Source organism: Xiphophorus hellerii, chromosome 18, assembly GCF_003331165.1.
Source record: "Xiphophorus hellerii strain 12219 chromosome 18, Xiphophorus_hellerii-4.1, whole genome shotgun sequence".
In the NCBI taxonomy this organism is placed as follows: domain Eukaryota; kingdom Metazoa; phylum Chordata; class Actinopteri; order Cyprinodontiformes; family Poeciliidae; genus Xiphophorus; species Xiphophorus hellerii.
Window position 1 is genome coordinate 131,441 of NC_045689.1, and position 15,869 is coordinate 147,309.

At 40.4% G+C, this 15,869-nt stretch overlaps 1 protein-coding gene and 1 long non-coding RNA gene across 2 annotated transcripts in view; both read right to left on the minus strand.

Annotated features, from left to right (window-relative positions):
- Positions 1–1,036: 1,036 nt before the first annotated feature.
- LOC116737405 (uncharacterized) lies at positions 1,037–2,935 on the minus strand. Its single transcript, XR_004342799.1, has 2 exons — positions 2,888–2,935; positions 1,037–1,142 (listed from the first exon to the last, which is right to left on the minus strand). It is a non-coding gene; the product is annotated as an uncharacterized LOC116737405 (long non-coding RNA).
- A 3,488-nt stretch (positions 2,936–6,423) lies between these two features.
- The window catches only part of LOC116737399 (uncharacterized), a 40,050-nt gene continuing 30,604 nt past the window's right edge, over positions 6,424–15,869 (minus strand). Inside the window, exons 4-5 of the mRNA XM_032590525.1 lie at positions 7,219–7,399; positions 6,424–6,734 (exon numbers count right to left, since the gene is read on the minus strand). Of these exons, the coding sequence (XP_032446416.1) occupies positions 6,515–6,734; positions 7,219–7,399 (401 nt within the window). The 3' untranslated portion in view covers positions 6,424–6,514. The remainder of the gene's footprint in view (positions 6,735–7,218; positions 7,400–15,869) is intronic.

Here is a 15,869-nt window from a genome sequence, read left to right on the forward strand (position 1 = left end):
CTGAAGCCAACAGGATGCAGGTTAAAACTGAAACATGAACAAATAAATAATAAAAATGTAGAAAATTAATTTCCCTGAATGTAAAAGAAACATGATGAACTGATTCTAACATCTGATCCAGTCAAACTGGTTTAAAGAGTCCAAACCAGCAGAACCAGAACATTTGATCAAAAAGAAACTCAAAGTTTTCTATCAGCCTGGATGAGTTGAGCTATTTCTGCTGGTTCCTGATCATCAGCTGGAGACCCGACTTGGTAACTGGATCAGAACCACTCAGTTTCTTCATTAATGGCCTTGGGTTCTTATTAAAGCTGCTGAAAGCCAATGGAGGCCATTATTTCCTAAGGAGACGTGACCTGATGAAGCATCATCACAGAGACGAGGCTCCAACCGACTGACAGCTGTCAGACTGAAGAGGACGGTTCCTCTCTGACCCGGCCCAACAGAACCACAGCTTCAGGACAAAGCTGAGGAACCTGCTGCTGCTGCAAACCTCACTTTCATTCATTTCATCTAGATTTGCTTTTCTACAATCAGTCATTTCTTAGATTTGCTCATTAATGATGATTTGAACTTGTCAGTGTTTGTGGCTCGACTCTGGAGGAACAACATTTCATTCTGGATGTAAAGATGAGAATCAGAAATGAGAAATAAAACAATCTGAATCTTTACCAAACCAAACTGAAACATCTCCATCATTAATTTACATCATTTGAATTATTTTACTCATTTTGTTCATCAGTAAAAAAACATTTTAAAGTAAAAAACTGAAAAACAAAGTTCAATAATCTCAAAGTCTGATATAAGAAAAAAATAATATATAAGGTAAAAAGTTTTAGAGATTTTATTCTGACATTTAAACAGGTTGTTATGAAATAAAATATATTAGAATAAAAGCATTAATTAAACTAATGTTTAAAGTATAAATGAATGATTTTATTGTATAAATAAAGAAAACAAACCTCAGATTCTTCACTTTACTGACTGAACTCTCCAGGATCTCAACCAGAGGCTTCAGATCAGAGTCTCTACCTCCATTTATGTAGATCTGATTTATTTCCAGTTCAGTCAGATCTGGGTTGGACTTCAGAGCCGAGGCCAAAACTTCATATTCAGCCTTTCGGAGCTCACAGCCACCAAGTCTGTGATTAGAGAAGAAATAAATTCAGTTCTAATGAAATCAATCTGGATCATAAACAGACTAAAATATGATAACAGTGATGTCATCATCTGATCAACATCTGATCTTCAATTTACTGAGTTTGACCCCACAGAGAATCTGTGCAGTTCCTGGTTAAAGTCCAGGTTCTGGTTCTGGTTCTGGTTCTGGTCCAGGCTTCATGTCCTCAGACCTTCAGCTGCAGTCAGATGTTGAAGATCTTCTATCATCTGTGAAGGAAAGTTCAGTTTTCTCTGCAGCATCTGATGGAGCTGCAGCATCAGAGCCTCAAAGGAGCTGAAGCAGCTGATGAAGAGGCTGACTGAGCTGATGAAGGAAACTACTGGAGATGATGGAGAGGAGGAGGAACTGCTCACAGCTCGGACTTGGACTAGACCGTTTGGCTCAGAGGAACAAAGGTTTGGATGTTAGAAGAAATTGTTGCTAAACTCTTAAAGAGCTGAAGACCAAAACAGAGCGTTTGGGTCCAGCAGCATTTTTCATGGTGAAGCAGTGAAAGTTCTCCAGTAACTAGAAGAGGCTGGGATGTCTAAAGAGTTGAAGCTCATGTCTCTCCAGGTCTTCATGGCTAACAGCTTCAACAAAAGCTGCAGATGAAGAGTTGATGAGGAAAATGGTTCCAGCTCTGGAAGCAGAGTTCTCAGAGCTTTGGGAGGATCTGACAGAAACTAGGACTTTTTCTGGAGCCAGACAACAATCACCACATTTTGCTCTCATTTACAAACTCAGAGGAAACTAGTGGGAGGAGGAAAAGTTGGTTCACTAAGTTTCTAACTGGTTTCCATGACAACAGCAGCAATTATTGGGGTTATTTTAAAGTGTCCATCAAACCTAAACAGTGATTTTATTTAAAAAAAAAAAAGACAAAGATCCTAAAAGGAGTAGCGGCTCAATGAGTGAAGAGGAGTTTAAAGTGTAAAAGTCTCTCTGGCTGATTGGATCTTTAAGACAAAATAGATTGATAGGTTTATTTTAATTCCTATCTAGCAAAGATTCAGACCCAGGCCATTGTCTTTTCTGCAGAAACGAGGGAAGATCCAAGACGCGACAAATCGCTGTAAAACACTGTCTGGGATCAACTCTGCCAGATCTTTCTCTGCATTTGGCTTTATTAGAAAATACAAGGAAGGAGGTTGGGCCTTCTCACATAGTCACACAAAGAATTTGACCAATGACCTTTTTCTACAGGGTGTCCTAGAACCTTCTGTGGGCATGCCCTTAAAAGGGCATGGCTGACCACAACTAATCAGTTACAGATGGAAGCTGATAACACAGGAATGTGCAAAGTCTCTAGCCTCCAGGCAAACATCCTACAAATGGTTAATAGTATTTCACAGAAGAAAAGAAGTCAAGTAACATCAAATAATAATATGAAAACGTAACCTTTCAAATAAACTCACAAGTAAATGAACTTAGATAATTATTCTAACATAGATTTTTTTCTAGAGTTCAGGGTTTTCTATTCATTTAAACATGAAAACTGATAAAAAGATAAATATTTTTAAAATGATCAAAATGTCTAAAACCAGAAGCTGCAGCTGTCCTGGATGAGCTGAATGTTTAGATGGTTGAATGGCTGAAATAGTCCAGAGGATGAAGGAAGAAGTTAAAGACCAAAAACATCCAGAAGCAACTTGAAGAAGAAGAAGAAACAGGAGGACAATAGAGCTGAATCAGCATTCACACAATGAAAACATCTGGACTCACCGAGCCTTTCTGCAGTTCCTCACAGCTGGAACCAGTCTCTGTCGTCCATCATATGATGTGTTGTACTTCTCCAGGTCCAACTCATCCAGAACCTCTGACATCTGCAGCATGAAGGCCAGAGCTGAACAGTCAGTCTCTGAGAGCTGCTCCCCTGAATCCAGCAGCCGTTGGATCTCCTGATAAAATGAGACGTCGTTCATCTCCACCAGACAGTAGAAGATGTTGATGCTTCTGTCAGGAGAGATTTTATTAGTGTTCATCTCCTTCAGGTTGGTGATGATTCTCTGGATGGTTTCTGGACTGTTCTCTGTCTGACCCAGCAGATCTTCTAAGAGTCTCTGGTTGGACTCCACAGTGAGACCATGAAGGAAGCGGACAAACAGGTCCAGGTGGCCATTTTTACTGCTGAGGGATTTCTCCATGACTTTCTTCATGAACTCATCTAGAGATGTTTCTCTGTATTCTTCTCCCAGAAACGTCTTGATCACCTCTGACTTCCTGCTGGTGAAACAGTGGAGCATGTAGACTGCAGCCAGAAACTCCTGGATGCTCAGATGAACAAAGGAGTAGACGGAGATGTCGCACGTCCCTCTCTCTCTTTTAAACATTTCAGTGAACACTCCTGAGAACAACGCAGCATCTTTGATGTTGATGCCGCACTTTTTGAGCTCTTCGTCATAGAAGATCAGGTTTCCCTCCAGCAGCTGCTCAAAAGCCAGTTTTCCTAGAGACTCAATCAGCTTCTTGTTCTCTGGACTCCAGATTGATCTTGTCTTTTTTCCTCCATCATACTTTTCCTCCTTGATTGCGAAGTTAACCTCCAGGAATGCTATGTACATCTCAGTCAGAGTCTTTGGCAGTTTTTCTCCCTCTCTGGTCATCATCACATCCTCCAGAACTTTAGCAGTGATCCAGCAGAAAACTGGGATGTGACACATGATGTGGAGACTTTTTGATTTCTGGATGTGGGAGATGATCCTGCTGGCCTTCTCTTCATCATCTCTGAATCTCTTCCTGAAGTATTCCTCCTTCTGGGGGTCAGTGAACCCTCTGACCTCTGTCACCATGTCAACACACTCAGCAGGGATCTGATTGGCTGCTGCAGGTCGTGTGGTTATCCAGAGGAGAGCAGAGGGAAGCAGTTTCCTCCTGATGAGGTTTGTCACCAGAACATCCACTGAGCTGGACTCTGTAACATCAGTCAGGATCGGATTGTTCTTGAAATCCAGAGTAAATCGACTTTCATCCAGACCATCAAAGATGAACAGAACCTGGAACGTTTCAAAGCTGCTGATTTCTTTGGTTTTAGAAAATAATTTATGAATCAGTCCTAATAAGCTGAACTTTTCTTCTTTCAACATATTCAGCTCTCTGAAAGTGAATGGAAATATGAAATCAATGTTCTGGTTGGTTTTGCCTTCAGCCCAGTCCAGAGTGAACTTCTGTGTTAACAGTGTTTTCCCAATGCCAGCCACTCCCATGGTCATCACTGTTCTGATTGGTTGATCTCTTCCAGGTGGGACTTTAAAGATGTCTTCTCTTCTGATTGTTTTTTGTTTCCTGGATGCTGTTTCAATGTGTCTGACCTCATGTTCCTGGTTGACCTCTCTAGTTAACCCCTCTGTGATGTGGAGCTCTGTGTAGATCTGGTTCAGAACGGTTTGATTTCCAGGTTCAGCGACGCCTTCAGAGAGACTCTGGAACTTCTTCTTCAGAGACGCTTTATGGTCACTCTGACACCGAATATCAAAATCTGAAGAAAGAGACAAAGACAGGAGAGGAGACACTTCAGCTGAACATAAGGAAAACAATAATTTTTTGATATTCTCAGAGACAATTTGTGCATCAGCTTTAATGGATGAGAAAAAAGTAAATCAATAAATAAAAAGCCCAAATTTTATAAAAACTCTGCATGGTAAGAAGAACGAAAGTCACGACTGAAAGTTAAAGTTGCTGCTGTTGATTCATTGGGATGTAAAGTTTTATCTTTCAAATCTGTTTCAGCTCTCAGTGATTGAAAAATATTAACACCATAAAAAAGCAACAGAAAACACCTTTCTCTAAACAAGTTTAATATATAGAAAATCTATATGGAAAATGAAAAATATTCAAGAAATATGGACTTTAAACAAGCTTCTATATCTTCCTGAGACTTTATCTGCATATTTTCATCTTATTTCAGGTTTACTGAGATATTTACAGTCAAAACTACACAAAATACTTGGAATGAGAGTTGCAAAAATAGACATTAATTTAATAAACAACTGCATAGACCCATGTATCAAATTGTCCTCTTTGATGGCCTCTGAGGCCACTGCTGTTTTATCACAAAATTATGGCCAAATCAAACTAGTTCTGATGGAAACAACGTCCAGCAGAGGGAACAGCTCCTGTTAGTTTAGGTTTTATTGAGGTCTGAGTTGTGGTTCACCATCTAACTTCTCATTCATGGAATCAAACTCAGGAAACAGTTTGGATTTTACAGAGCTGAAGTTGGCTTCAGATTGAGCTTCCAATTCAGGAAATGGGTAAAGGGCCTTTACCCATTAGGGCCACCTACTGGTTGAGCATTTTCAATCTGCTTGAGTTTAAAAGCTGAAATACTTGCACTCTTAAAATATGGGCTACATTATTCTACACTAATAGCAGAAAACTTTAAACTATAGATTGTGATTAGTGAACATTTGGCTGTAAATCCAGGTGAGCTGAACTCTGTGACAGAGTTTAAATCACTTTCTGCCTAGTGAAATCCACCATGTTCTCCCTTTTCATAGAGAGACATGGTGACCATGGTCCAGATACATTTAAAGGGTTGAAATCAAACCTGCATTGAAGTTTCACAAATCAAAGCTTTAATGCAGCTTCATTTAGGGAAAGAAAAAAAACTACAAACTTGGTTTTAGATATTCTGGCCTGAATAATCTACACTATGATTGAAGTCTACATATTTTAGTTTTTGAAGTAGATCACATTAAAGATGCTCAAGGTAGCGAGAAATTACGTGGAATTGTCCTTTAGTCATTTCCCTAATTAGAAACTCCAATTTTCCAGCAGAACCTTAAAGGCCTGGTGTAATAACCAATAAAAGTAGAACAAAAATCATTTTCAGCAAGGTCAGATTAACCATATTGGCAGCTGGGCAATTTGCTGACCTATAACTTTTGCCACCTCTCTTTTATTGTTTTATTATACACTTTATTTCTGTTATGCTAAACGTAACATTAACATCAACCAAACCCGATTGCTGCTCTCCTTAGCCATCCTCTCTGCTATTTCATTCCCCTTAACCTCATAATGTGCTGAAACACAAATAAAATTATCTGTAAGAATCACCAAATTGATTCTATGAAGTGTTTGTTTTATTTAAAGCTGATGACATGTTATGCTGCAACATGACCCTTCAGAGTAAGAGTCTTCACTGATAATTTTAAAAATGAACAAAATAAAAAGTTAAATTTGTACATTTATCTTGTGGCCATTTTTTTGAACAGGCTCAAATTAAATGAGGACTTTATTAAGCCCAGTTACCTGGACATAAGTTCCAGTAACACCAGCTGGAAAAACACAGATTCAGTTGAAACAACTGACCACAAAAAGACTTTTAAACCTTAAATTTCCAAATCTCAACTAAAGACGTGGATCTGGTTCCACAGAGACGATAGAAGGAAGCTCTGATTGGAGATGTTCAGTCTCACCTGGAGCACAGCTGCTCTGATTGGCTGTCAGCCGTTCAGGTCCTGTTCTGGGTCGTTTCCCATACTGGGGGCAGCTGGTACAGACCGGATCCATCAGAACATTCTGACCCAAACCACAGCAGGATGGATGCTCCTCCTCACCAAAGCTCCTCCTGTGAAGACATTTCTTCATCACTGAAATATTTCACTAGCAACAGGCTGGAGCTGAACATGTTCATGAAGGTCCACAAAAAACAAGGGACCAGAAACTGGGTCAGAACAGAACCTCAGAACATTGATGATTTCTGGTTTTAAGTACTTCATTGAATTATATTTGGTATCATGACTGATGCCAGTGTTCCCAGTCTGGAAGATGCTGGGTTTCACTGCTTCAGTGGGTTTACAGACAATCTGAATTGTTGCTCTTCACAAGCTTGGTTGTTTTTGTTTCCATGCAACATTTTAATCCATATTAATTCATTCAGACCTTCATTCAAACTCTACTGATTTACTGACCAACATCCTTCATGTCCAACTTTAAATTAAGAAGTAAGAAAATTAAGTTACTGTTTATTGAAACACTGAAGATCAACCAGTTAATATCATTTATTTTATCTCTATAGATTCACATGAATCAGTTAGAAAATGGTTTCTTACTTTCTGTCTGATGGTCCAGGTTCATTACTGAAGCATGGAGGAAGATCTTTGGACCGGTCACTCCTCATAGATGGACTGATGGGTCCTGGAGGTTCTGCTCTGTCCTGATCTTTCATCTTCTGGATGTTTGGAGAGAGAAACCAGAACCAGTCAGTCCAGTGATCCGGTTCCAGTAACTGTCCTGTGAAGCAGAAAGCTGGTTCCCATCATGTGTTCAGAGGATCAGAGTGAATCATTTGAATGAATGAGTGAACATTTCCTATGAACTAGTGAACTTATTTAGCTCCCAGTGGACTTGAACGCATCATGACTCTATTGTAGCTCTGTATGGAGGGAGTCAGTGAGCAGAAGGTTCTGAGGGAGCAGCAGCTCAGGTCGGGTCCACAGCTCTCCTCCAGACAGAACCGGGTCCAGCTGGGATCTCAGCAACATGTCAGCCTCTGTGTGCAGCTCAGCAGGATTTCCTCTCAGCTCAAGAGACACAAAGCAGCTTTCAGGGACCACAGCATCCAGCTGAGGTACCAGCTGGACCCACTGCAAGGAATCATGGGTAAACAGCTGCTTCAATAGGGGGATGAAGCCCCCAAACACTCAGCGAGGCCTGAAACATATTTAGTCTATTGATCTGATTGAACTTCAAAATAAAGAGACACATCAATGCAACTCTTTTAGTTAGAAACTAGTTTGTTACAACTGATCTAAAATGTTTGTGAAATTATTTATTTTATTATTATTGCTCCATTTAAAAGTTTTGTTATTTTTAGGGTTGAACCGACTGCAGTTTTCTGGCTGATCGATTCCGATTTTGCAGATACTGATTGCTAAACACAGCAACCTTTCAGGTAAGAGTCAGTCTGGATCTGGATGCATTTTTCCAGCAGAGCTTTGAGAGACAAAGAGTTTCTTCCTGCTGAAAGGAGCAACAAGAGGAAAACCTGAAAAAAGATCAAACTCAGTGAGGAGGAAGAGAGGAAATCTGTGGACGGCTTAAAGCCGGTTCTGATCCACAGACAAGAGAAACATCAGTTTCTGCTGAACCCCAGACTGATGAGGGACGGAGTGATGTGATTCACTTCCTGCTGATTTCAACAAGCAGAGAAACTAGTTTACAATGTTTTAGTTCTGCTTTTTAGGTTAAAACACCAGAGAGAGTCGCTGCAGCAAGAACTGATGGACTGTAAAAGTTACATTAAGTTCTCAGTTTATTTAGATTAAATCTGAAAAGTTCATTATTGCTCCACACAAACAGATCATCTTTAGATGCTGCTGTCATGGTAGATCATAGCTGATCATTCACCAGGTTAACTGCGCAGTAACTGAGCTGTGTGTTTATAGTGTGTTCAATATTTCTCTTTTTGTTCCTTATAGTCGCATAATGTAACCTCACTTAGCATCACTTTATAAGCAGCAACGTCTCACAATAAAGTTTTTCATTTGATCTAATTCCTTTCTAGATCAGGCCTTCAATAAAGTAAACAGAGCGCTGCTGCGGGGACCAGGCCCTATGAGAGCCGAGCGACCCAGGCCGAGGTGACTGAGGCCCCGGGAAGCCTCGGTGGGTTCATCGGTTAGAAAGGCTCCAGAGAGCCGAGAGACACGGAGGGACCCGGAGCGGCAACACTTACCTCTAGTAACAAGTCAGCAAGTTATTTCCATCCTGCAGCTCAAAATGGAGGCTGATCTGAAGGAGACCAAAGGTGGTTTCAGTTTCTATTTTCACAGGAAGTTACGTAACTTGTGTTTTCCTCTCATCTGGGTCCACTAGAGGGCAAAACCCGCCCTGCTCTGATAATAATAGTTCAGTTCGCGGCTCTGCAGCTAAAACATCAACATCATTCTGACTGTTTCCAGGATAATTTAACTTTTCATAAATATTTTCCTACCTTCAGACCGGAAGCTCAGCATCTTATCGTATAAACCAGAGTTGTAGAGCTTTGATTCAGCTCTGTTGGACCTGAAGCTCCAGTTTAGGAGCCACAGCTCATCAGGAAACATTAATATGTATTTTATTTAGGATATATAGATGAGTTATCTGCATGTAAATAACACATCTGTATATTAAATCAGCTGTCAGTCCTTTAGACAGACCATAATAATATTAGTATTTATAATGAGAAAGATATAAACGTGATCAACTTAACAGAAGTCAGAAACCAGCTGCAGCTCTACAAACTCACCTCTATATTCAGAGCGGAGAATTTCCGCCCTCTGGTGGCCATAGTGGGAACTACAGTCCTGATAATGCTGCATTGTTTACATTTAATATCCACTTAATGTGGAGTTTAGAGAAAAACTAACAGTCTTCCTGAGTCATATTGACAATTTACCGACTCACATATTATCCTTTCATTTTTTATTAACTGTTTGGAGTTATATATGTAATAAAAACAGTTTAAAATCATAAAATGCAGCTGCTGTGTTAAACTCTTACAGGAAGATTTTTCTGGTCAGACTGAATAAAATCCTGCAGTGACTCTTATTTAACGACAGTAATGTAAGCTGACTTGATCTGAATTAAAATAAAGATAAACATCTGGTTGAACAATTTCCATTGATGATGTAAATAATGAATAAATCCAGAAAGACGGCAGGGTGACCGATGGAGAATGTGCTGATATGTGATGAAAATCGACTGTTTCATCTCATGTAGATCTGAACATATAAACTCATATCCAAGCATCATTATAGGTGGAGTCGTTGGTCCCGTCCGTATTAGCGCTGAATTTTCCTGCTGCCCTGAACACATCTTCCGTAAAACCAGCCTCACTGAGGCCAATAGACCAGCGCTACGTTGCAGGAAAACTCTGAAGCTTCTTGGCTGGTTTTGGCCTCTAAACTGAGACGCTCTCATATGAAGTGAAATGTTGCACATTTAAGGTGCTGGAGATGACCTTTAACCCCTCGCTGTCCCAGGTTTGAGGTAGTGTCGAGGTGAAGAGCCAGACTCCTGATCTGCTGTGAGTGACGTGACGCTCGGTGGAAGTCCTGCATCCTGTTCCATCTTCATGTTGGAGACGTGAGGCTTTGCTTCTCCTGTCTGGGATTTGATGGGAAACGAGTCACAAGATTCAGATGATTTCACAGTCGTCACTTTGACGATGCAAACTCTGGTTCCTCTCAGTGTTTGGTCTGTCAGAACGCTGCTCAGGTTCCTCCTCAAGGTTTTCCTGCTTTTCTTTAAAGTTGTTCGACTTTAAATCCACACAAATAAACCAAAGAAAGTCGGTTATTATCTCATCTTCTAATGCAAATTTTCATCCGTCAACAAAAGCTGGAAAACAAAACTGTTCTCCTGGAACAACAGCTGTTCAAACTGATCCATCACATCTGTGAGCAACATGGAGTTTATCTCTGTTTCATTTCAACTTTGACCTTTTGTTCCTTCTTGTTGCATCAGAAACTTCCCGTCCTTAAAGTGAATCAGACGGTTTGAGTGAAACCAGGTTTCAGGTGGACTGAAGTCGTCTTCACTGTGAACTTCATCAACTTTCTGCTTCACAACAAAACCTTTCAAAGCCAAACACACATCCAAGCAGCTGAGTCACAAATGATCCAAGTTCAAATCTTGTGTTTCTTTTCTCTGGAGGATCTGCTCAGGACGTCTGGATCTGTTCTGAAGTGGATTTAATGCTACAGATCCGGAGGAAGTTTTAGTGTTTGGCTCTGAATCTATAGAGCTGCTATCATGTCTCATTTTAGCTCAAGTTTTTTCACCACAACAGAATAAAATCACATTTTGCCCCATTAACATGCTCTTTAAAGCTTTTTAAATGAAATTAATACTTCATATTTCTGCTGAATTCAACTCTTGTAACTTGAACTCAGAGTATTTTTCTCTCTTCTGTTCCTGCAGATCATCAAACAGATCAGATGAAAAATAAAACTGAAAATCTTCAACATCCTGATCGACGTCTGGAAACTATTTGAAATAGAAACGTAAAATGTTCTGAGGTCGGTGACCGCCTCGTCGTCGGCCTGTTGCTACACCTGCACGTGACACCAGCAGAAACGCTGTCGCCATGGAAACGCTACGGGGACACCTCGGGTCCAAACATGGAGGAGGCAGCATCATGCTGAGGGGAAGCTGGTCCCAGTTGATGTGAGTCATTTTGATGCTTTTCAAGGTCATAGTGAAAGTAAAAAGCTTCAACATATAAAACATTATTTTAAGATAAATATAGCCTTCTCAAAAATAAAAACACTTTTTACTCTGAAGAAATTTAAAGAACTAATAAAATTAGAATTAGTTTTATTATAATGAAACTATTTTGGATAAAACCCAAATTAAAAACTAAAACTTTTCATAATAATGACAAAAAAGAATCTGAATTTGTAATAAAAACAAAATAAAAGCCAATAAAAAGAGAAAAGTGTTTTAAAGCCATAAAGTAGAAAGATAAATAAAGCGTACTTCTTGAGGAGGAGTCGGTCCAGCGCTCCGTCTGAGGTCGTCTCCATGGTGACCTTCAGCGTCTCCTTGACCTCTTTGAGCCGAGGGTCTCCGGTCCGACGCCCCGTGGATTTCAGAGCCTGAAGGCAGAGACGGCGAGGCGGACGGCGTCTCCGTGTCCGTCCTCTGGAGACTCACGCTGGGACGTCCTCCTGTCCCTCTGCCATGGTGGAGAACAGCAGATCCTCCAGGACGGCAGGACGCCGCCTTCCTTCTCCTGCAGGAAACACAGAGAGGCGGCGGCATGATGCTGCCACCGCCGGGCCCCCGAGGGCCGCTGGTGTCTGGGTGCTGCAGCAGCAGCCAGAACAAGCTGCGGCGATGAAGGCCTGGAGGACTCTTCATCACTCTGGGAGGTTTCCATGACAACTGTCAGCAAATCTCAGTCTGTTTTCTGCTAATGTCAAAAAAACACAATTTCACTGTTGCAGTGTTTCCATGAAATAAGAAATGAAATTTAAACCACATGTGAATAATTTATCTCCAGAGAAAAGTCATTAATATTCATGGCAGACACGGATGGAAAGTTCAAACTCATAACTCAGCCATGGTGGCGCTAGCGCTCATCATCTATCAGCCAATCAGAGGAGACGTCAGCGTCTCGTTCAGGCCTTGGAGCGATAAGCCCCGCCTACTGTGGAGCGGCTACCTGTGCTGCGTTTTGGGAAATTGTATTTTGACAGAAGAGCGGTGGATTCAACATGTTGGAACGACTCTCAGCTTTTTCTCACCTGATGCCGTGAAGCTCTGGAGGAGCCAGAAAAAACTAAAACAAACCATCATCCTCCAAACACTTCCTGCCGTCTTCCTGGTTTCCGTCCAGCAGTAACATCCGGCTGTTGATCACGTGACTCGTGATGTGAAAAAAAGTGTTTCGATTGGCTGAAAAACCTCCTCATCCTACCGCTAAAACTTTCATCCAAACCCCTCAGTGGGTTTATTCCGTTACATTTCTCAGTTTTTATAGTTGATGGAAACGGAGCGACTGTGGAGGGACACAAACGATGAGGCCGGGAATCGAACCAGCAACCCACCGACTGCAGGATGAACTCCTGCTGCTCCTGTTCTGATTTCCTTCACATTTGAGTTTCATCCACCAGAACATGATTTAATCCTGTTCCTGTTATTCCATGTAACATTCTGGAATAAAACCAGGGATTTAATCCACACAATGTTCAGATTTTTCTCCTTCCATGTTTCCAGCTGGTGGCCTCAGAGAACAGAAGATGTTTTAAAAGCAAAACTTCAAACCAGAATGAAAAACTAAAGCAGCATCAAGCTGCATTGTAGCTGAAAAACCCATTGAGCTTCAGTGAAGCTGCTGAGATGAATCGTTCTCACCTCCATGTCCAACTGGAAACTCCTGACAGCAAAAACTGCAGAAAGTTTTAATCCCGTCGCCACTGACAGGCTGAACCAGATTCTTTGCTTCTCATTCCTGCTGCAGCTGCAGAGTCTCTTGTTCTTTCTAGTTTCCTCCATATGAATCTAGGAGAGAAATGTTTCTAATTAGATGTGACCTCTGACCTGAAGAATCCTCTGCAGACGAAGCTCATCTGCACTTTTTTCTTCTTCTTCTATTTTTATGAAAGTTGGCAAAAAACTTAAAGTGTCGCCGACACGATAAAACCACTGACATGATTTACAAAGATGAACTATTGACCTTTCATTGTGTGGACACAAAAACCTCCATCATGTGACCTGAAGGCCTCTGATTGGTCGCCTCTAGTGATGTCATCAGAGGCTGGTTGTTGCTCTGCATGAGACAAAGTGTCTAAAGAGTAGTGATGGTCAAATGAAGCCTCATGAAGCAATGAAGCTTCCCGGCCCATTGCTTTGCCCAAAAGTTCATAACTCGATGCTTCATTCATTTCTCACTAGTGACATCTGCTGGTGAAACTGTGGCAGCCTTGTCACTCAGATAGACATATTTAAAAACAATTAGTAAATGCAATATTGTCAAAGTTCTTGTCAAACTCACGTTTAGTAACAGGAGAGTCAATTAAATCCTATTTAACTCATCTTTATTAGTTATTACAATAATTTGTAGTCAATCCTGATATATGTTGACTGTCAGTGGCTGTTTTCTTTTGTCACTGACTGATTTGACAATAAATATTTGTTTTAGTGGATTCGGAGTGCAGCGCTTGTTGGGGCAAACAGTTTTCTTTGAGTTTTGATTTGCCTCCTGAAAAACTAAAATTCTTCAAAAGTTCTTTTTCTTGGATTTCTATTGGCTCTCTGATCTGATCCCTTATATTTTTACTCATCAGCCAGAATTTTACTTTTCCAACAGCTTTAAGTCGTTTCTGCTGTGCAAGACTGATATATTTTTGCAGAGCAAAGAAATAGTGGAAATAATTTCAAGAAGGTGAGAATTTTGGAGGTGAAGGGTTTAATTATTGTTTTTGAAGAATCTTGTGAGCGAACATATCAAGTTTTCCCTGATTTTTTTCTTCTTGCTGGCTCCTTTTCAATCAGGTTTATTTGTGTAGCACATTTCAGCAACAATGCAGTCAAAGTGTTTTACATAATAAAAACACACAAATATAAAGTCACAAAATAATCAACCATTGAGAAAACTGGTAACAAACATTACATTTGTGAAGCCATCATCAAAATCATTAATACACATGAACTATAAAAGGTTCCTTTTATTTCGGCCACTGATGAAGACAAATATTCCTCTGATGCGATCAAATACAAAAACCCATGAAGCAGCGGCTCATCACGCTTTTATTGTGAAAACCGACACGCAAAATGAAGCAGGAGGAAGAGCAGCAGAACCAGTAAAGATACTGGAACCAGTTCAGCTCAGCAACAGGAAACTGCAGCTTTAAGAGAGCTTGTAGAAATCTGCTGTCAGTTTGTTAGTTCTGATCAGCAGGAAACCAGAACCCGACCAGAACCACAGCTCCATGAAGCCAGCAGCTTGGCTCTGAAGGAGAACCGGGCCGAGTTCTGGTTCTGGTTCCTCCACAGAGAGAAAACCCAGAGAGGAAAACAAGAAGAAGTGAAAACTCACCTGATCCAGACTCTGCTCTGCTGCTAAATGGAGTCTGAACCGGTTCTGATCCAAACCTGACTAGAGCTGAGGCCCCGCCCCTTCACTCACCTGAGGCTCCGCCCCCTTCCAGGTGATATTAAATTCCTTTCCTTCCATGTTTCCTCTCTTTGTTTCCTCAGTGAGTTGAGCTGTAAAACTTTAGGTCAGATTTGAACTTTTTCAGGTTTTTCTCAGTTTTCTGCTCATTTCCAACCAACATTTTATTGCAGGAAATCATTTCAGGAAGGAACCAGAAGATTCAGGAGTCTGGGAGATGAGACTGTAACCGACCTGAACACTGAGGCCCCAGAGCGCCCCCTGCAGGATCTGCTGCACCATTAACCAGACAGAAATGGCAGTTTTATACAAGTTATTATTCTAATTCAATAGCTGATTTAATTAATCGAGTTTTGATTGAAAAGATTGATTCTCATCTGTTTTATTAAAAAAACATCTTCAGTCTGAATACTGCAAAAATAAACTGCTGGCTAAATTAGTAGCTTAAAGCTGAAATCAACTTGAGATGTTTCTGCTTTTACTAATTTAAGCTGTGAAACTAAATGTGAAAACTTATAATACAGCAAAAATGGCCTGGAGGATTAAAATGAAGGTTTAGTTATTATATGTGTACACAGTCAGCTGCATAAAAAATACACAAAGATTTTTTAAAAACTTTATTTGGTCGTTAAACGTCCAGCAACCCACATTGCATTAGAAGAATTATGAAAATCAAACATGAACCAATCAGCACATTATCCCAGTGATTCTCTGAGGTTTGAATAAATCAGTAAAATCACAGTAAAGAGCCTGAAGTTCTCTAGAAAACTCAAAACATGAAATATGGAGTTAAAAAAGTAAAAACCAAAACAAACTGAGAGAAATTAAAGCTGAGAATCAATGATGACGTAAAACTTCAAGATTTAGTTTTTACAATGAACATAAAATATATAAAATCTTTTTTTTTCCAGGTTCCACATGTTCCTGAAAACTGCTCTAAGATCAGAGTTTCTGTAGGACATCCAGTTCTAAACTGGTTAAACTGGTTTCTGTGATGGAAGCTGAAGTTTCTCTGCAGTTTCCAGTAAAGCATCTTTTTATCTGTGGAGCTTTGAGGAACATTTTCATGTCAGCAGAAGGAAGAAGCAGCAGAGAAAA